Here is a 22,039-nt window from a genome sequence, read left to right as displayed (position 1 = left end):
CAAAGTCGGGCTTCAAGAAGGGGAGGGGTGAGGGTACTCCTCCACGCACAGTCCATCAGATGACAGACGCCAGCTCAGATGCAGCAATCCTTGGCCTGCCAGACCTGGGGGGGTTGGGGGAGGCTGCGGGGGTGGGTGGGGGTGGTGGTGAGGAAAACAACCCCAGGAGGCTCAGCAGATCTTGCTCTGGCAGTGGCTCCCAGCCGGATCTAGTCTCAGCCCAAAAAGAACCATGGCGGGGGAGGAAGCAAGATATCTGTATGTGTGTGTGTGTGTGTGTGTGTGTGTGGTGTTGGATTGTGGGGTGGGAGCCCTTGGTACCTGACCCCTAGGGCTGACTAAGGTTAACTTCAGGCTTATGCCAAGAGTGAAGGTGCTAACAGATTCATCCCTCCACAAATGTCACGTGATAAGCAGACAGAGGAAGGCAGCACCCACTCCTCAAGCCCTTAGCCCGACTCCATTAGAATAGGCCAATGGAGCAGGTCTTGGACAGACAGTTCATCTGCACAAGGGTTGGGTAGGGGCCTGCAAGTGGTTGAGGGTGGGGCAGACGTGGCTTCCAGATATTTTCCCTGAAAGTCACTCTATCCGTGCCAACAAGCACACTTGACGCCCTCACTCAGAGAGGAGTGTGTCAGCCTATATTTGATCTCCCTGTTGTTGGGTGGCCTAGGTCAGTCCCTGCCTCTCTCTGGACTTTACCATCCTGTGTGTAAGAGGGGAGTGCGGACTGGGTTCCAAACCCGCTTTCAGCTCAGATAGGCCGGTAATCCTCTTCATCTTTGGCCAGAGGGGAGAAGGGAGGGGCTGAGGAAGGTCTCGCCTACCACAGCGCCATCCCCGTTCTCCGGTTCACAGTGTGGAGTCCATGGCTCTGGTTCTTCCGTACCTCCTGAGTCTTAGGGGTGCCCCTGTCACCTTCTCTAGTGTCAAACCCCTAGATCTGACACAGCTAATGTGTAGAAAGAAAGGAGAGGCCTGAGATGGTCATGGGGCAAGACAAGCTTGGGGTGGTCCTATCTCTGGCCGGAGAGGGAGTATGGTCAGAAGCAAAGGTCCCCTCAGGAGCAGCAACAGGGCTGTAGTTTGGGGAGTGGGACACAGAGCCCCTGCACAGAGATGCTCGGTTCTGATTGTTGGGCCACCCCAAGGGAGAGAGGGCCAGCTCTGTGGGGGCTGGCTAGAACATCAGTCGTTGGAATGTGGGACAGGACAGGGGCTTCCGGTCTGTGAGCTCACACTGGGGATGTGGCCGTGGACTCGCTGCACAGGCTCTCCACAATGTCAGCTCTCTGGATGCGTCGCAGGGCGGCCAAAAGGGCATCGAGGGTCGCGCTGTCCTGGGCACCCCAGCTGGCCAGCAGGGCTCGGACAGGGCAGGCTTCGTGGGTAAAGGAGTCTATATGCTCAGGCTGGTAGCCCAGCTCGCCTGCCAGATGTCGCCAGGTGTCCCCATTAAGCAGCTTCTCTACTTCCTCACGCTTGGTCAGGGGCAGGCTACTGTAGAGGTTGCCATCCGCCTTGAGGGCTGTGGAGAACAGAGGATTTCAGCCCCTAACCCTGAACTCTCCTTCCTTCGGTGCATCTAGCGACTGACTTGGTCCAAGACCCCAGAAGGGCCAAGGCACACTCCTCCAAGTCTAGAGTTAGAGGCAGAGGGCTAGCCAAGATGAGGTCCTAGATGGGGCCTGGGTGGGAGGGACCTGGGGCCTGCTGACTCACTGTTCCCTCTATCCTCCCCTGTCACTATCCTCTCCACCAGTGTCCCCTCCCCCTGCAGCAATCATCAAGGTTGAGGAGGGGGACAGGGCACTTGAGCTCCAGACAACTGCAGCAAGTGTCCTAGAGCCTGGCTCTGGGCCACTAATTAAGGTACACACTTAACCACTTGTTTCCTAGAAGTCCAGGGCAGGAGGCTAATTGCAGCTACTTTGGGCAGTAATTAACCCCCAGGGGGGACAATTAGCCTGATGAGTCTGGTTGCTCCAACTTGGAAAAGCCTGCATTTCCCAAGTCATTCCAGGAGAAAACAAAACAAAACAAAAAACAAACAAAAAAAGTTCCCTTTCTCCTGTCCCCCACCCCACTCAGCCTCTCCTACCCTGGTACCCAGCCGGTCCTTCCTGTAGTCTACTCATAACTGAGCTCCCAGTCTTTTGGATTCTCACTCACCCTGGCCTGAGGCAGTCTGTGTATGGGTCTGCTGGTCGTGCAGGCTCTGGCTGTCCACAGAGATGCCACTGTCACTGTGCAGCTTTTCCCCCTCCGGTGGCGGTGTCTGGTTCACAGGCAGGCTGTTGGCCCCTTGTTTATTTTGCTTGCAGCTGTTCCACCTGTGGCCCAGGGACAGGGGACAGAGAACAGGGGACAGGCCAGGGTGAGGATTCCATCAGTGCAGCCAGTGTAGCTGTGCTGCCCACTGAGGCCAGGAGTGTAGCAATGCCCTCCAAAGTGTCTACAGAGCTTATTTCTTTATATGATCTTATCCAAAAGGCTGAGACGTGATAAGGTGCTCATTTCTGCATGTGGGTGCGCGTGCACACACACGCACACACACACACACACACACACTGAAAGCTCTGTAAGGGTGGAGAAACTTGGTAAGCATTCAGTAAATGCTCACAGAACAAACTACATAAATAAATGACTTCCTAGAAATTCCATTTTTCCTAATCTACCCTTCTAAAATACTCCCATATGTGAGCACCAATCTCTCTTTCTCTTGCTCAGTCGCTCTCTCTCTCTCACTCACTCACTCGCATGCACGCACACACACACACACACACACATGCACACGTATGCGCATACACACACAGATTTCCTTGGCAATCATCAATAGCAGCAGCAGCAGCAGCAACAACCCTGACAATAAATGTCCATCAAGAGAGGACTGGCTAACTACATTACAGTCCTTGTCGAGTGCTGTTGAATGAAAGGCTGTCAATGATCAGATAATCTGTGTTCTGAGGAAAACCCTCCTGAGGGGGATTAAAAGTACATTGTAGGAGGTGAGTGGTGCATTCCCACCGAGTCATTAGAAAAGCTCTTCATGTCTATGTGTAATTATAGAACATTCATGTGTGGGTGTTTATATATATGAAAAAAGCATTCTAACCATCTAAACAAGTGTTATCCCAAAGAGATGTCCCACAAGATGGGTCGGATTTGAGGAGATAAAATGAGGCTTATGCTTTTTGCTTCAGACGATATTGAGAAGCCTCGGGACTTGGGGCTATTGCTTACTGTAAGCTTGCTTGGCGCGTTCAGAGGTCTGGGTTCCATTCTGCAGCACCACAAGACAAACTCGGCCTTGTTTGCATTTGCTTTTAAAAAGCATGGATCACTTTGATGATTTAAAAACAAAATACCAAAGGAAAATAAAAGAAAGGAAAAAAAGAAAAGAAAGACAAAAACGGAATGGGACACACATTCAAAGTTGAAGACGCCTTCTGAGAGTTCTTCTGTCTTGAATTTTTTGATGTGGGTGCCACAGGAGCCCAAGGGTAACAGGGAAGTCCGGAAGTGACAGGAAGCAAGGGTGGCTTAGGATAAGAAGAGGCACATGTGTGCAGAACCAGGAGCCGTGGGGCGAGTGGGGCTGAGGGCAAGGAGGTACGGAGCCAGAGGTGGTGGCAGGGACTCAGGAACGAGGAGCAGCCTGGGACTAGGGAAGAGCTGGAGCCAGGACAGAAAAGGAAACCCTGTTCTAACACACACACACTCATACTTATACTCACAATACACACTACACACATAGACTACACACACACACACACTACACACATATACCATATACTACACACATACCCACTACACACACACACTCCCCCACACACCATAATACACTCATGCACATACTAACACATACACCACACACATATATACCCCATACCCCCCCACATGCCATACATACACACACCATACACATACTCACCTCCTCACATACACACATAACACACACTCACACACAAATATACTCATACACACACCATACACATACACACCACACATACACACTCACACATACACACCCACACCCACATACACACACCACACACTCACCCCCCACACACACTTACACACTAACTCACACACTCACACTATACACATACACACCATACATACACCACACACACATATTATGCGAACACATACACCACACATATACACAGTCACATACACACACACACATACACACACACACACACACACACACACACACACGGCCACACCCAAGAGTCCGGCATGAGGTAGCGAGTGAGGATGAATTTCGGGTTGAATTAAGGGTATGCATGTTTCCAGGTCAAGGTCGGAGCAAATGTCTCCTTCGTCCTCCGTGTGCCCCCTCTTACCTCTTGAAAGCAATATAGGCCACGAGGCCCACAACCACAGCAGCCAAGATGGAGCAATAGACAGGAATGAGGTTGTCAGTGGTGCCTCGGGTCACTACAGGCTGGGAGCTGCCCATCACAGTGGTCACCATATCCGCCACCGTGCTGGCTACGAGGTCTTGCTCTGGGGGTGCCTCGGGCTCCTGGGTGCTGGGCGCTGTGATGTCGGAGCCCTCCGCAGGTGTAGACCTTGTGATCCATCGGCCAGGGATCTCTGTGGAACAGGGCCACAGGAGTTAGGACTTACCCAGGCCTTCCGCTTAGCTCCAATTTTCCAGGGCCTCATCATGAGCCTCTGACGCCTGGGTCCAGGCACACAGGGCCAGGCTGGGAGCTGGGACTGTGCACACGCAACTTAGAAAAGAAGAGCAAGAGCTGTATGATAGGAGACTTATATTCATATGGGGCCTTGATTTCCCCATCTAGAGAATGGGCTTTCTGAAAAGAAATGGTCTCTAAACAATTTTTTGGCTTAGGCTTTGGAACCAGGATTCTAGTCTCCGCCAGCATCCGGGAGTGGAAACCAAGAGTCCTGAGCTGTAGAGCCTCTTCAAGCTGGAGCAGCTTCCTTTGAGGAATGTAACTGCTCTGGCCTAGTGACCGTGGCCTTCAGGAAGGATCGAGCACTTAGAGCTGATGGGAAGCCGGATCAGAGATGCTGCCCGGCAGGTGGCACTCAGCCCCTTCCTGACTCAGATGCTCCAGGTCTAGGCTGGCGCTAGATGTATAACTGCCTTGCTTATCCCAGCCAGTCCTTGCACAGTGGCTAGCATGTTTCTTGTGACGCCTGACCCCTCCCCCCACAACAGCCTAGCCCTGGCACCTAGAGAAAAATGGGTTAGACAGCTGGCACCCTTGTTAGCAGGAAACAGACGGCTGGCGGAGGGAGGGCCTACGAAAGTCGCCGGCACTGCCTATTGCTTCAGAAGGAGCAATTCTGTGCTTGGCCACCCATCTAGGCCCGCTCATGCCATTTGGACATTGCCAGCCTTCCTGGCAGAGGCTCCAGCCCCTCTTGGCACTAATGGGTGGGATTTTCCATTCTGCCACCCAGCCAGAGGCAGTACTAGGGGTTGTAGGCTCTGGAGGGTGGCATGGGGGATACTTGTCTGGGCAAAGCAGCCTGTCTTATCCAGTCTCACTTCCTACGCAGGGAAAGCAGGGAGGGGAAGCAGACAGGGTATGCTAGTAAGGTTAAGGGGAGGACACTTTGCTACCCAGCCCTACCCCGCCCAGTCTACACTGTGCCCACCCAAGCTGGAGTTAAAGCTGCCCACTAGCCCTCTGGGTCTCCCCAGCTCGAGACAGAGATGCTTCAAAGACCTCCATTTTCAGCACCTCCTGAGGGGTAAGGCCCCCAGATGTGAGTCTGGAATCCATCTGGCTGGCAGTGGGAGAAGGTTGCCATCTGCTACCCAGTCCCACCCCTCCCCCATCCCAGTACCAGGCAGGCCTGGAAGGAGGGCGGTGGGAAGAGGAAGAGACAGTCCTGTCTGGGTGTTAGACCCTAGAAGACTGGCCTTCCTGTGGTCTGCTAGGGTAACAGGGAAGGTTGAAGGTGTAGCCTGAATCCAGAGGCTGTAGATGTGACTCGGTTTAGACTGACAGTCCTGCCCCTGAGGTTGATGTGGGTGAGTGAGGGAGACGGAAATGAAGGAGCCTCAGAGAAGGGTTAAAGACAGTGTCGAGTGTCCAGGGCACCTCCCCTCACCCCCGCCCCCAGCCTCTCTGATAGGGGTTGGAGACGAGATCCAGATGTGGCCCTGTCCTGTAGCATTCCAAGCCGCTAAGCGCTTGGCAGGTCCTGACAGCCACTTCCGGAATGGGAGCTATCAGGAAGAAGAGGGAGCAGGTGACCCCTCCTAAACTTCAATGCGGTAAGGAGGCTGGGCATCTGCTCCAAGGCTGGGTGAGTCACCATGCTGACACCTGAAATGTATATGCGGGCAAGTATGCTACATTGGACAAGAGTGGGTTGCCAGCCCAAGAATCAAATTCCATTTCCTGAAAGGGATGCTTGGCCTCAGGGCCAACATTTAACCCTTCAGAGGTTGGAGCAGAAAGAACAATATAAGGATAAATGCTCCTCTGGGGGTACCTTCTGCCAAGATGGCTGAGAAAGAAGGATGGAATCCAGGAAGAAATGATTGCCTGCACAACAGAGCCTGCCCCTTTCCAACCAGGTCCTCCCTCTCCTCTAATCGCACCCCTGCCTGACCTTGGCTCCACAGGCTGATCCAGACTTGCCCACAGAACTGCGCTTCCTGCTGCCTGGCTGCTAAGCGCTCTCTCCCTGCTCAGCCTAGCCTTGGAGGCTATTTGCCTGTCTTGGCCCGTGGAAATCTACACCACAGCCACCCTGGGGCCTGTGCCCCAGCCCTCTCCACCTATACAGCAAAGAACTGCGAACATATCTGGGGCCTCAGTGTAGCTTGCCTTCTCTGCTTTGCTACTAGAGCAAGCTCAGGTCTGGGTAAGGGGGAGGTTGTCCCCAGGACAGGGGATCTTTATCCTCTACTACACAAGAGGCTGAGGGGAAGCAGAAACTGTTGCCTCCATCGGGGTCGGGAATCTTCAAAGCCGGGGCTGTCTTCTTCCTCCAGTGACCATGGGCTGGACTACCATGTTCCCCTCACTGGACCTGTGTCAAAGGCCATTCCCTCTGGGGGGCGGGTAAGGGGAGATTAGGGACTTCCTGAAGGTGGTACTCTCACCAGCTCAATGTGAGGGCAACCTGAGATTAAAATCCAAAGACAAATAGGTCCATGGGCAGGCCAGCCGCTGATGAGCAGAATGACAAAACCAATACCAGGTTTCCTGGCCCCTCAGAGATGCATACTACCAGTGACCATGGTGGCTATGCCCTGGCTCCCAGCTGCCTCCTCCTGTCCCAGGATCTCTCTCTCTTTCAGGAGAGCTATCTGGATAAGGCAAGTCCACAGCCTTCTCTTGTCTACAGCCCTCTGTAGACAAGAGCTCTCCAAGCACACCCTACTGTATCCTACCCCTCCCCCAGGCCTGCCACGCCTCTCCCCCCCCCCAAAGAAGCACTTCCTTCATTACCTGGACATTTTTTTTTCAACTAACTCCATCTCATTAAATGGCCATAATGCTTCTACCTCATCTCCAGACACCTTCTTGAGGGGAACGTGCCACCCACCCCAACAACCTTATGGTGACCCTATGGCCATCAGAAACCACTTAGGTCCAGGGATGGGAGTGATCCCCTGATGTCACTCATGGCTAATTTGATTTGGATTGCTATTGCCATCATTGCCACCCACATCTGGCCTCATAGCTGAAGGGCCCTCGCTCCTGTCAGTTCCCAGCCTCACTCCAGATCAGAAAACCTGCTCTAGTCTGGAAGGAAGCCTGCTTCAGAATGTGGCATCTATGGTGCCTTCCAGATGCTGTTTGACACCCATATAATCGCTGAGAGAGGAGGTAGGATGACTTCTTCCGGTGAACAGTAAGCCGGGCTTTCCCAAGGTCAGTCCAAAGAAGGAATTAGAGGAAAAGATTTTGCTGTGAGGTTGAATCTAGAATCACCATCTCGGTGCACTTATCAAGAGGGTTAGTATGCCTCCACGAGGGTGCTTGCCCGCTGAAGGCCAGTCTAGGCCCTTACGACCTCTAGAGGGCGCCTTTCCTCACGAATCTAGTTCTGCACCCGGACCCCACCCTGCCCGGAACCATGCTCACCCTCGCATTCGGCGTCAGCCCAGGGCGTACACTCGCGTAACTGGCGCTCAGTGTCCTCGCACACCGTGCAGGGTAGGCACGGGTCCACGTGGTTGGCTTCGTCTGAGTATGTGCCCTCTGGGCACTCTTCACACACTGTGTTCTGTTTGTCTTGGCAGGAGAACACGAGCCCTGAGCCCACCTCACACACGCTGCAAGCCTCGCAGCGGCCAGTTTCCTCGTCCTGGTAGTAGCCGTAGGAGCATCGGCACACTGCATCGTCTGCCTCCACACAGGGTGCAGACATGCTCTGCAGGCCCAGGCACTCCGTGCACGGCTTGCACGGCTCGGTGGCGCTCACCACGTCAGAGAATGTAACACCTGCAGACAACAGCACACACACGGGGAAGCATCGGCATCAGAACTCGGTCACTAGGACGGTGTTTGAGCACGGACATATGAACATAGGACTGGCGTCCCTCTGTCCCCATCCCCAGCTAGGACTATTGCCTCCATCTCAGCGTCACCTTCTTATTGTCCCCCACTCTCTTTTCTGAAGTCCCTCACCCTCAGCCTGTGAAAGCTAAACCAGGCAACTGACTGGGAAGGAGACCCATTCTCCAGACGCCAGAAGAGTTGGTCCTGGGGTCTCCCGAGGGCCCAGCTGCTTAGGTAGATCCCTTGGCAAATCTCAAAGAGTTCCCAGCACGATTAAAATACAATATGAATGGTTCTGTCTAGCCTCACAGGCTGGCCAGAGGCGAGCTGTGCCCTGAAAGCCCATGGCTGAGCTGTTTTTTTTTTTTTTTTGGCCCTCTTCCCAGGGGGTGGGAGAGGGCGGCTCATGGAGGTCTGGAATGGGAGTGGTAGCAGAATGCCATACTGACATACCATAACACCTGCACCTTACCATGCTGCCTGCCCAAGGGCACACATGGCTCTAAAGCAGACCAGTGCACCAATGAAGACAGAGCAGGTACAGCAAGAAAGACTTGCACGTACGGTCCCCCTGGTCCTTTCAGAATAAAGGGTCAGTTCCCAAGCCAACCATCTAAATATCCTAGGAAGCATGGTCACAGTGGGGACAGGAGAGAAAACAGGATGGGAGGGGCCTGGGTAGGTAACAGGTCCATTTCCAGGTGGTCCATACAGAGGTACTTTGCTTCCCCTCCCCAGGTATCAGGCAGATCTGACTTCAAAACTCACTTCCACGACTCATTAGCTCTGTGATTTTAACCTCTCTGAGCATTTTCTTTTCCCTGTTGAAATAGCATCTGGGTATGGTGGTGCACAGGAAGATTGCGAATTCAAGGCCAGTCTGCTTTACAACGTGATTTTGAGGCTAGGCTGGGCTGGAGTGAATGAGAACCTATCATAAGACTAAATAAAGAGCCGGCTGGTGGTGGTGCACACCTTTAATCCCAGCATTCGGAAGGCAGAAGCAGGCAGATCTCTGAGTTAAGAGACCAGCCTGGTCTATAGATCAAGATCCAGGATAGTCAGGGCTACCTACACACAAGGAAACTCTATCTCAGAAAACAACAACAAAAAAGTCAAACAAACAATTTAAAACCCAAAACAAGCAAACAAACAACAAAAACTAACTAAAGTCACACATATCCACAGGGTTGTGATGAAGAATACAGTAATGGGCCCCATGATGAATAGTGATAAAGATCATTGGTGGTTGAGATACAGTAGGACAGCAGGAAGTACTTAGCAGTACTTAGCAGGACAGTCTCTCCAAATGAGAGGGTACTCTATGGGGTGAGGGCGGGCAGGATGAAAAAAAATGAGCTGGCTCCTGGGAAAGCACAGAACTGAGCCGGAAGACTCCTGGGAGCAGGTTTCAGATGGTGTGAAAACTGTGGTCTTTTTTTGGCAGAGCATGAAGGCAGGAGCTTAACAGGCTTCCTAGTGGAAACGTTTTTTTTGATGATGGAGGGGAAAGTCCGCTGGGGTCCCCAGCCCATAAAGCAGGCTTGTAAAAGCAGCCTGTTAACACAGCTGGAGGGGAGTGTGGCAGAGGAAACCCAAGAGGGAGGAGAGGGAGGGAGAGAGGCAGGGAGCTGCCCCTGGCTCTCCTAATTCCTGACCTGGCTTTCCCTGAGCCTCCATCCCAGTAGCTGCTGAAGAAGGGTAAACAGGAGAGAGCACGATGTGGCCTAAGACACTGGCACCCAGGCAATGAGGGGCAGTATTCATTCAGTGACTGATGTTGACTCTGTCTTGGGACAGAGACTCCATGAACCCAAGGCAGGGAAGAGCCTTCCCACCCAGCCCAGGTGTCCCATTACCGGGAACAGGGTTACAGAAGTCACAAGCACAGAGATAGAAATGCGTGTGTTTGAGAACACTAAGGAGTCAGGTTACCTGGAGGTTGGAGAGAGCCTACAGAGGTAAGTGAGGCCTGGCTGGGAGACTCAGAGTTCCCAGCTCCTTATTCTGTCACCAGCAGGCCCTCCTGGGGGGCGGGGACTACATGCTGGGCAGAGGCAGGATCTTACTGGCAGCAGACAGGGAAAGAAAGAGCTTTATCTTGCAGCAGCAGAGCCCTGAGATGTGTAGCAGAAAAGACTGAGCCTCCTGGTCCCACAAGGCACAGAACTCACAAGGGGATGAGAACAGAGCTGTCATCTGGTCTCTCCCTCCACTACTCCTGGAAGATGAGCCTATTTCTGAAGGAAATGCCAGCTAACTCCACTCTGCAGCTCCCGCCTCATGCCACCCCATAGGCGGTGCTGCAGCCGCCGCCCACCCCCCACATCCTTCTTGGCATCAGAAAGCCACAGAGCAGCCACCTGGAGGAGAGGCAGCCACACCCTCCCAGGATCCCCCAAGGTCAGTTTCCAGGGCAGCTAGGACTTGATCCTCCTTCCTCTTCCCCCCAAAGCCACAGAGGGTAGGCTACAGCCATTGATCTTGTAGCACGGAAGGTATTTTTAGCTGGCCTAAGCATCAGTTCCTTCTCCCTGCCTAGCTATCCTCTTCTATCAGCCTCTGCTTGGGAGGGGCGGGGGGCTGGGGCTTGGAAGGGAGACCCCTCTGGGGCTCCCCCACCAGGTCCCCTCCTCCCTCTGCACACCCTCCCTTATCTATTCAGCCCCTCCCCGCTCTTACATTATATCCCACTCACTTCTGATGACCATGCAGAGGTTGGCAGGGGACCTGCCAGCAGGCAAAACACGTCCAAGTTCTGTTCCACGCATGCTAAACCTTCCCCCCATTTGCCACCCGAACAGACTCACTGTCCAGGCAGGGTTCACACACGGTCTGGTTGGCTCCGCAAGGCTGGGCCACACCTTCACCCAAGTTGCAGGCTCTGCAGCACTCTCCGCTGTGGGTGTACAGGCCTGTGGAACAGGTCTCCTTGGCACCTCCGAAGGACACCTGGGTGGAAGGAGATCACAGGGTCAGCCTGGCAGGAGAAAGGGGGTGTCTTCCGAGGGATCAAACGCCTCCCTCTTAATGCTTTCTATTAGAACCACCTGGGCTGGGATGAGCTCACCAGGGAGGCATTAGGAGGATCAAAGCTAGCAGGAAGGAAGGCTGTGGGGGGACAGTGGGGCCCTCGACTGCTGCTGGGGTGTGAGGTCACAGCCTCCGTGGCTGACCTTCAGCAAAGTTCACCTTAGGGTTACAGCCTCTCGTGGGGTCCTGAGGACACACCACATGAGGAGGGCAGCCTGAGACCGACATCCAGAACCGCTGGACAGATTGCAGCATGCACAGGGCCCCTAGCCAAGGGGGCCAGTGGAGCTGAAATCTGGCCCAAACTCCATTTTCTAAACCTCACACCTGCAGGGCTGCAGTTACCCAGAGGCTGGGATCTCTCCTAAAACAAGAGGAACAGGGCCCTCCTCCAGGTCTCATTCCCCATATTAAATATCAAAAGAGAGTTGTCTATGTCCAAGAGCGCAAGTCAGAGAGGTCTTGGGTTCAAATCTTGACTCTGTACTAGAGATTTCTGGCCTGCCCTGGGTTTCCTTTGGGAGTTTTTACCTCTCTACAGATAAATACAGGGACAGCTTGGTGCCAGGGCAAAGACTGATAGTCAAATCTGGAGACAAGACAGAGAGAAAGGGATTCCTGTTATCAGTGGCCACTCTCACCATCCAGCAACTCTGTTCTCCCAGAGTTGACTTCCCGTCTCTAGCCTGCCTCCATCCCCTCCCCTCTCCTCCCATGTGGCCCCTGGGAACAGAGCTAGATCAGGGGGAGGAGACTCAGATTCCTGCCACTAAAGCATCTTTGCTCATAGATGGGACGACTTAGCACCAGATTTCCCAGAGGGAGGGGCTGCTGGAGGCTCACTCTGCTTCTGTTCCTTAAAGAACAATCTTAATGTCTAATAAAAACTCCAAAGCCTTCCTTCTCCGCAGGCTCCAGACCTTGTACACACACACACACACACACACACACACACACACAAAACAAACAAACAAACAAACACCCCCACTGTGGTTTCACCAGATTTTGGTAGAAAAAGAAACAGAGGCAGGGGTAAAACACTAGGTGATGCCCTGGGGCAGCGTGGTCTCCATAAGGTCAGCAGAGATCGTGCAGGCTGCAGAGGAAGCTGCTACCATCTCCTCCCAGGTGCTGGCAGCAGGAGTGCTGGCTGGCAACATCTGCAGACCAGGAGCCCCGAGGCAGGCTTCTCCCAGGAGTTGAGATTTCAGAAGGGTCTGTTCTGATTTCCTTTCATCACATAGGACTCTGCTTAAATATTACTTCCTCGAGGAAGTGTTCCTATCACCCCCCATCCCACCCAGATTAGACAGGCTGAGAGCTATGGACTGAGGTTGTCCTGTTTCTCCATCACTGGGGCACCGGCTGCTAGCACCAGCGATTACCCAGGCTGCAGTGCCGCAGTGTTCTCATGTTCTGCATCCCAGATGAACACATTTTTGTCCTTTTGTCAGCTTTTTGATAGTTTTCCTGTCCCTTCTCTTCCTGTCAGGGTATCAGTTGTCACTTCTTGCTCCTATCGCAGTATGGCCGGAAGAGTCCCTCTCCCAGAACGTAAAGTGTCAGTTCTAATGGAATCTTTAATAATGATGCCACCGGACCGGGTAAAAAGCTGGCCAGGAGCCGGGAGCACACATGCCTGTGATCCCAGCATAAGGGAGGTCAAGAAAGGAAGATAGGAGTTCAGGGCCAGCCAGGACTACACATAGAGAAATGGAGATGGGGGACAGACAGACAGACAGGTGAAGGCGTGACTGAGTAGAAGCTGACATGGGGGGAAGAAGTGTCCCGAGTCAAACATTTGGGCATAATCCCTGCCCAGTCCACTTCTTGATCTGAGTCCCTCATCACTTAGGGCCAGAGTGACAGGTTTTTAATTTCTCTGTGCCTCTGCTTCCTACCAGTAGGTAATCAGGACAGTACCTGCCTCTAACTGCTGTTTTAAATGAGTGGGGGAGTATGGGGGTCAATATACTTTACAACTTTTCTTTTCCGCCCTCCACTGTGCCTTGTTCCCTAGTGGACCTGGGGTGTGCACCACCGCTCCTCTTAACCAAGGTCAGCAGGGAGTTGCAGGGTGTGTGCTGAAGGGCCGCCGGGGGCTGTCTGATCCTAGTCAGAGACATAGCAGCTTTGGGCAAGCACCTCTGGCAAGAAGCTGTTCCCTCCCACTCCTCCCCGCTCCTCCCCACTCCTCCCTGCTCCTCCCTATTCCTCTCTCTGCTCCTCCTCTCTCCTGCCTGCTCCTCCCCTCTCCTCTCCACTCCTTCCCTCTCCACTCCTTCCCTCTCCTCATTCCTTCCCACTCCTCCCTGTCCTCCTCCTCCCTCCTCCTCCTCTCTCCTCCCCCTCCTCCCTCCTCTCCCCAGGCCTCCTCACTTCTTTTAGAACTTACACACAGAGTCAAGGCCGCATAATCAGTATTCACATCTGTACTTGGTTTATGTTCTCTCTGTTATAAAATCCAAGATTTGTTACAAAGTAGCCTGTGATTTTGAGCATCTTATTCTTCCTGAATCTCAGTTTTCCATTTAAAACACAGCCCTGAGCGTGGCTCCAACACCTGGCGGGCGGCTGTGAGAATTGAATGGAATCAAGTATGCAGAGCCGCCTGGGGATAGGATAGGATAGGATAGGATAGGATAGGATAGGATAGGATAGGATAGGATAGGATAGGATAGGATAGGATAGGAGGAGTTCAATCAATGGTAGTTGTTGAGGAAGTAGTGTGTCTTAGGGAGTAGGAGCTGCTGCCCAGGGAAGACAAAACAGAAAGGGAGGCATCGGCCAAGCAGGAGCGTGTGACTAGAGTTGAGGCTAATTGCTCCAAACTCCGATCCAAATTGATCAATTTATCAAAGTGACATACCCATTTGCCTGTAGTTATATCTACTGCATTTATTCATTTCAAGGTTGATAGCGTGACTTCTCCATTTTTCAAAATGTTTACGATCTACTTATGTTGTTGCAGGGCTGGCTGTCAGTGCTTGGATGAATTGGCTTCTTTAAAAAAAAATGGATAAAACAGAAAAAAAAAAGCAACAATAGGGTTTGCAACCATATGGATGCTTCCATAGTCTCAATCCTGACCATTCATAACAGCGTCAGAGAAGGCTCCTCAGAGAATAGAGCCCGGTCACAACCACATGGGGGGAGGGATTTTCCAATATCTAGAGAGCTTTAGCCAAGGCTAGGCATTGATTTACTGCCCCAGTCCTCACCCCTTTGGAAAGCCACTGAGTTGTGAGTAGGAGACTGGGGTTCATTCCTTAGGAAGCTGCCTTGTGCGAACTTGAAGAGAGGCTGGGTCTCTCTCTCTGCACACGTGAAACAGGGGAGTGGCCGGGTTCAGAGCCACAGGGCAGCGTCTAATTTACCCAGGCAGTGGCAGGTCAGGACCACACCCCCTCTCATGATCTTTCAGTTGGTGGGAAGCTGAAAAGGAACTGCGCATGAGAAGAAAGACGAAGCCAACACGCCAATTCTGCTTTCTAAATTGGGGAGCCTGGTACCCTGCCTCAATTTCCTGGGGGTCAGCTTCCTCTACTGTATAACGGGAATCACTAAATTTACCTTGCTGGGACCTAAGGTGTATATAACATCAAAGTACCTAAGACCGTGCAGATCACATAGTAGCACTTCACAGATTTTTATTGTGTCCTTCCTTCCAGCTCAGTCAGGTGCTACAGCCACACTGGGATGACCAGGTAGGGTGGAGGCTTTTCCCCTCCCGGAGCCGCTTCACCACCCACCCTCCACAGCAGCCCTGACGCTCACGCTGCCCGTTTGCTGCCTAAGCTGCTGCGCCCCTATTAGAAGCATTAGCCAGCCGGGCGGCTCCGGTTACAGACGTCTGAATGACAAAGTGCCTCCATTACCGGCACGGCCGGCCAGCAGACTCGCCGGGTTGCGCTCTGGTTTCAGCACTCTCGCAGAGGTGCAGGAAGAGAGGCTCGGACCGCGGCGGAACGCAGAGCCGGCCTCTAACAGAGCGGCCTAGGGAAAACAGATGCAAAGGAGAGCCCTGGGGGCTCAAGTCCAAAGGGTCTGTCAAGGTTCGGAGGCCACGCCCTCGCCCCTCGGGGATCAGAACCGCGCAGCGCCCCAGGCCCTCTTCCCTAGCCAACCTTAACTAGTACCAAGAAGCATCTCTAACCAGAAGTGTTAGTTAGCAAACACTCTTGCAGTCACTCCCAAGTCCCCAGAAGGACGCCACGAGTACTGACAGCGCCAGGGAACCATGTTTGAGCTGGAGGATGAGATCTTGAGAAGGTTCTCCATCCGTTCGCCTCCATATCCCACCTCTTGCCTGTCCTTTGGGATGGTGTCACCCACATTCCTGCTGTGAAACGTAGAGGATCAGCTGCCGCCCCCTCCCCACTTCCGCGCGCCCCAGCGGCATCCTTGAATAGATGAAGTACAGAGCTGGAACGAGGTGGTCATCCAGCCACAGGACTCTGGCTTGTGAGATTCTGACCAACTTGTTTAAACTCTGAAGTCCCTGCCTCCTTATCAGTGAGATGGAGATTTGGGGGTACAGTGCTCGGATGAAGGAAAGGGTGGAGGGAAGAGTGAGGACGCCACTTTCATTGCCAACCTTCCTTAAGATCTGGTCAGAAATAACCAGAGTACTCAGGTTCATAGAAGGAGGACCCAATGACCTTAGCCGGAGTTTGTGCCTCTGAACAGCAATCCGACAGAATCCCAGGCATCCAATTGGCCCCTGTCTCATTTGAGAAGGGTTCATTGACTTTTACCGAAAGCCTGGCCAGGTGTGGGCAGGATGATGATCCTCTGAAGTTCTGGACCGGAAGGAGCGCGGAGGGCGGAGAGCCGTGGGTACTTAACTTAGAAGGGGCGCAGTGCGCAGCCCTAGGCGCGCATGCAGCTCCGAACATCAATCCCTCACCCGCAGTGCCCCCTGCGGGTCGCCTGGGGTTTTTGCATTCCCCCCACCCCTAGCTGTGCGCTGCCGGAACCCTCACCGCCTTGAGAGTCCCAGCGCTCCGCATCCGAGAGCTGGCCGGCATCTTAAAGGGTAGGGGGATGCCCTGGCGCTGCCTCTGTCCACTGCGTTGCTTCAAACTGTGTGAAATGTTTGCCAAGGAACTACCCTGAAGCGGATTTGCCACAGTGAAGTGAGCGCTCCCTTCCCAGCCTGGGATGCCCAGACGCAATTCCCGGACTGGGCGAGGCCGCTAGAAAGAGCGCTAGAACCCACGCGGGAAACGTCTGTGACTCGGTTGTCCTCATCGCACGGTCCTTGAGTAGACAGGCAGGGCCACGAACACTTTAGGGCACGCACCCGCTTTCCATCTCTCTACCTCTTTTGTGGCTGTCTCTTTTCTGCCCTCCATAAAGCCCACTTCTCTCTCTTCAACCTCTCTGCCACTCCCGAATCGCTCCTTTCGACGCCCCTCCCCCCCATTGTCTGGCCGGTCCCCATTGTCCATACCGGGTCCCCTCTGCCTCCAGTCCCTCCAGCCGCCTCCCACATTGTTCCGTCTCTAGCCCCTCACATCTCTAGCGCCCATCTCTTCTTTCTCTCGCCCCGATTCTGTCGATCCTACAACTCCCCAGGGACTAAGATGTTAAAGGGAGAACTCCCCTCGGGATCCCAGAATTCACATGCTGCCGTCCAAAGAACCCAGGCACTCAGATTCCCAAACCTCCCTCCACCCAACCGGAGACTGCTCCCAGTCCCCTACACCGCACCCATCACAGTACCCAAGGACCACCACCACCACCACCAGCAGCAGCAGCAGCAGCAGCAGCAGCAGCAGCACCAAGAAGCAGCATCGTTACAACAGTCCTGTCTGCATCTCTATCCTGGGACTGGATCGCCTCTGCGCTCTGAAAGTCCTAGAAGCTCGGAGCGCCCCTGTGGGTCACGGCCCCGCAGCTCCTTCGCTACCTAGCATCTAAGCTTCCTTCGCTTCCTAGCATCTAAGACCTTGACATCTTATTCTGTTCCCTGGGTGGTGGCACTCAGATCTCCTTGGAGTTCAGCTCTTTGAAAAGGTTAACAGAACTCCCCCCTGCTAACCACTTACCCCTAGAAGCAGCAGCAGCAGCAGCAGGCGCAGCCGGTCCATGGCGCTGCAGACAGCACCTGCCCTCCTCATTGCCCGCCTCCGGTGACAGTGCTCGCTATCTAGTTCAGTCCGCTCTCTGGACCGATGGTGCTGCGCTGAGCTGAGCTGAGCTGAGCTGCGCTGCGCTCCAGCGCCCGCTGCCCGCCGGAGCTGGCGGAGGCTCCACTCGCTCTGGCTGCGTGCGGGGCGGGAGCAGCCGGGTGAAGGCAAGGCAATGCCTCAGCCCCGCCTCCTCCCCGCCTAGCCCGCCCAACTCCCCTCCCCACCCCCCCACCTCCCCCACCCCCGGAACCGCGCCCGCCCGGCTGCCTGGGGTAGGGAGTCCGGAGCAGTCAAGTGATGCGTGCGAAGAGCCGCACCCGTGTGCCCCGTTGTGGCTTTTCTGTGGGCGTCCCACGTACCCAGTGCACTGCCGGTTCTGGAGAGCATCAGTTGCAGATGCTGTGGATCCAGCGGGGGCCACTGCTCTCCTACTGATGAAGCCTGCCTCGGGGTTCACTCTCTTAAACGTCTTCTTCAGCCTAGTTCCCTACCTAGCCCTTATCCTGAAAATGAGGCTGCCCTCCTGCTATGGTTGGGAATACACCTTATTCCATCCTCTCTTGGCTGCTGCTTCCGACTTGTGAAGGGATGTGTTGTTTCTTGGGTCACTCAAGGGGAAATCTAGCCCAATATCATAATTTGGAATCTCTGTCTGACTGACTGTCTCTCTTTCTCTGTTTCTCTGTCCCTGTTTCCTCACCCCCCCCATCTCTACACACACACACACACACACACACACATAGTAAGCAAGCATTGTATCACAGAACTATATCTCCAGCCTTTCATGAGCTTGAAGGAGTCATGGGTGTGCACATAAAACCGGGGAATACACAATCACTCACTCATGTGCTCCTATACTGACTCTGCCCATATCATCCGTCAGGCATTCATATAAACCCACGCATCCTACAAGGGCTCCTAATACAGGCCAGACATACATCAACACACACAGGATGGCATTCACATACACACCCCTACACATTCACATGTGCACAGTGCACAGTGATATTCACACAAGCCCACATCTGTCTTTAGCCCTCAAGTGCACACACATACTCATGAGTATACAAACCACACACCAAACATGATTCCACAAGCTTCTGAGCTTCCTACAGGCAGGGACAGTAACGTCTTCTCTGACCATGTCATGACCTTCTTCAGTCATGGAGGAGATTCAAGGGGAGAGGTGTTGCATGGACTCAGAATTCACAAACTCATCCATGGCCTGTGTAGGCCTTCTGAGGACCACACTGGTCATATTCTAGAAACTTGGCACATCAATTCACCTGTATACAAGGGAATGTGTAGTCAGTCTTTCAGGAGAAACATTGCCCCGCCCTTTTCTGGTTCCCAGACAGTGAAGGCCCTGGTATGGAACCGTGTGGGGACATCTCCCCCAGCACCAGATGTTAGCTATGTCTAGACTCCAGTTTCCTCTTCAAAAATACAGTCCTGAATAATAGAAACAAGGGACAGACCAAGAGAATTTATAAAGAAGGCCTGCTCATGAGTCACTTAAACTTAATTCATCCATTCACTGCAGAAAGAAAAAAAAAAACCTAGCCTATGTAACCAATAAAGTTCAGCAGACAGTGCCCAGGAAGGATGGGCAGACATCACTGTGGCTTTGAGAATTCATGCTCATGAACCACCATGACTGGATGTAAGAGCCTAGGCAGCAGCAAGCAGGACCTCAGAAGTCCCTGGGGAGTCCTTCCTCCTGGACAGAGATTACTTCTAAGATGTCCCTGCCCCCAAAGCTTTTACAGATCTGCCTTACTCTCGGCTGGATTCATGGCGGGCAGGAAGGAGAAGCGTTAGTACTTCCAGAAGCATTGAGCTGCTTACTACCAGGCTACCGACACTGTGGCATTAATTTAAATACTCCCGTTATTAATTTATGATCCCAGTTACTATTATTGCCAAGGTTATCCATCTCAACACAATTTAATATGACCCACACCACCATGGCTGGGCCTGGGTTATTAATAATTTCCATGGTCTTGATCATTTAAGCCTTACTCCAACAATTACAAACAGCAATTGTTACTATTATTAGCAGTATTTCTATGATTAAGCTGAAGCACAGGCCTGAGCTGTATTGCTGAGTGCCGGCAGGGAGTGCGGCTGCAAAGGATGCGGAAGAAGGAGTGTTGCATTGTGGGAAGGCAGGCCTGAGTGCAAATGCTTGCCCCCTGCCCAGTCGCCTCTTCCTTATTACCTTAGAAAGGCTACAACCATCTCTCCTGACCTTTGTTTTCTTATCAATAGGATGGGCTTTAACGGAAGGTAGCAAGGATCAAATAGAGGAAGGTAGTATTTGTCACAGAAGAGACCCAGCCTTCTCTTGTTCACTCTCTGTGAATTTAGGAGCCCCTGCTACGGCCTACACACACTTCTAGGTCCATCAGCAGTGGACCAAAGCAACTCTATGGAGCCAAAGTCTCCATCAGGAGGTCTCAGCCTGTGCATCATGGCCCTTTGAGGGGAGCTGAACAACCCTTTCACAGGGGTCACCTAAGACCATTGGAAATATCAGATATTCATGTTATGATTCATAACAGTAGCAAATTACAGTTATTTAGTAGCAACGAAAATTATTTTATGGTTGGGTGTCACCACACCATGAGGAATTGTAATAAAGGGTCACAGCATTAGGAAGGTTGAGAACCACTGATCCAGATAGAGTATTAGTTATTTCATATGAATATGAGGGTTCATATGAGGGTTCTTTTATAATGTGACACCTTAGCTTGACCACACTATAGGTAGCACAGCTGTGATCAGAATAGTCCTTTGTTGTGATACCCATGTCACCACGACCACAGCCACTTACCTCCAAACCAGTACATACCACTGTGACCTCCACCATCTCCATCACCGCCCCTATTCAACATCAGTGATCTCAGCGAATCCTAGACTGCCATTCTCTCCCCACCCCACATCCCCCCAAAATCATCATGACCCTGACCGCGGGTAGAGTTAACTCTCATTGTCAGCTTGGCTGGATTTAGAATCACCTGAGAAGCACAATGCTGGGTGTTTCTATGAGGGTTTTCCCAGAAGGTTTCAACAGGCAGGAAGAAAGCCAGCATACAGGCGGTGGCCTCGCACGAGCTGGGGCGCACATAGAATTCAAAGGAAAGGGGGGTCAACACCTGCACTTGTCCCTGTCTGCTTCCGGGCTGCTGATGCAACGTGTCCAGACCCCCTCATGTTCCCGCTTCCATGCTGTGGCGGTAGGAAGGAGATGTCCCCCATAAATCTCAGGCATTTTAATACCTCAGTTGGTGGCTGTTTAGGAAGGACTAAGAGGTGTGGCCTTGATGGAGGAGGAGTTAGCAGGGGGTGGTCTAAGGGCTTCAGAAGCCTCCCACCATCCCTGGAGGTGCGACCTCTCAACCTCCAGCTTGAGGGTCTGGAATGTGGGCTCTGAGCTACCAGCACCAAGCCTGCCTGCAGCCACTCTCCCCTGGAGATGGTGAGAGACTCCTATCCCTCTGAAAATGTACGTCCCAAGTAAACCTTGTTATCTTGGTCATGGTGTCTAATCACAGCAACAGAAAAATAACTAAGACATGTGCCTTCTGGATTGAATGTGTGTTTGAACAGGGAGGTAACATAAACCTTCCTTTTTAAAAAAATTTTTTTTTACTTTATTTATATGAGTACACTGTCACTGTCTTCAAACATACCAGAAAGGGCCATCAGATCCCATTACAGACGGTTGTGAGCCACCATGTGGTTGTTGGGAATTGAACTCAAGACCTCTGGAAGAGCAGTCAATGCTCTTAACTGCTGAGCCATCTCTCCAGTCCCCTAAACCTTCCTCTTTAATTTGCTTTATTAGGTATTTTGTCACAGCAATTAGAAGAGTACCTGATAAACCATTGTCACCATCATCGGTCACAGGTGATTTACCAAGTTCAGTGCTACATGACCGTGACCACATGCACTCACCATGGCCACCATCATAAAAACCCTAATTTGATCGTGACCACCACCATCAGACCCACCTCTGCTCACCCCTTAGAGCCACCAGCTGCCTGAGCCAAACTCCTTGGTGATTGTGACTCTGGGTCCCAAACCAAGCAGTCTTCAACTCTAAGTGGTCCTATCCCAGGCTCCATGAGACACACCTTCTCAGCCCTCTTTTCCCTAACCACTGAGAGATGGGACAAGGGGGTGGAAGTGGGGGTGGGGGTGGGGAGACTGAAAAGATGACCAGCCTCTCTCTCTCTTTCTCTCTCTCTCTCTCTCTCTCTCTCTCTCTCTCTCTCTCTCACACACACACACACACACACACACACACACACACTCAGGCTTCCTAGACTACAGCGACTTCAAGGCAAAAGG

At 52.7% G+C, this 22,039-nt stretch overlaps 1 protein-coding gene across 1 annotated transcript; it reads right to left on the bottom strand.

The window, feature by feature from the left end:
* Positions 1 to 265: 265 nt before the first annotated feature.
* Positions 266 to 17,833, bottom strand: Ngfr (nerve growth factor receptor). Its single transcript, XM_052196469.1, has 6 exons — positions 17,600 to 17,833; positions 11,324 to 11,465; positions 8,097 to 8,456; positions 4,356 to 4,608; positions 2,176 to 2,336; positions 266 to 1,531 (listed from the first exon to the last, which is right to left on the bottom strand). Exons 1-6 carry the CDS (start codon positions 17,669 to 17,671, stop codon positions 1,239 to 1,241), a joined length of 1,281 nt encoding a protein of 426 aa, XP_052052429.1. The 5' UTR covers positions 17,672 to 17,833; the 3' UTR covers positions 266 to 1,238.
* Between the last annotated feature and the right edge of the window lie 4,206 nt (positions 17,834 to 22,039).

This window comes from Apodemus sylvaticus, chromosome 10, assembly GCF_947179515.1.
Source record: "Apodemus sylvaticus chromosome 10, mApoSyl1.1, whole genome shotgun sequence".
NCBI lineage: Eukaryota > Metazoa > Chordata > Mammalia > Rodentia > Muridae > Apodemus > Apodemus sylvaticus.
This window is presented reverse-complemented; position numbering and strand designations above follow the sequence as displayed.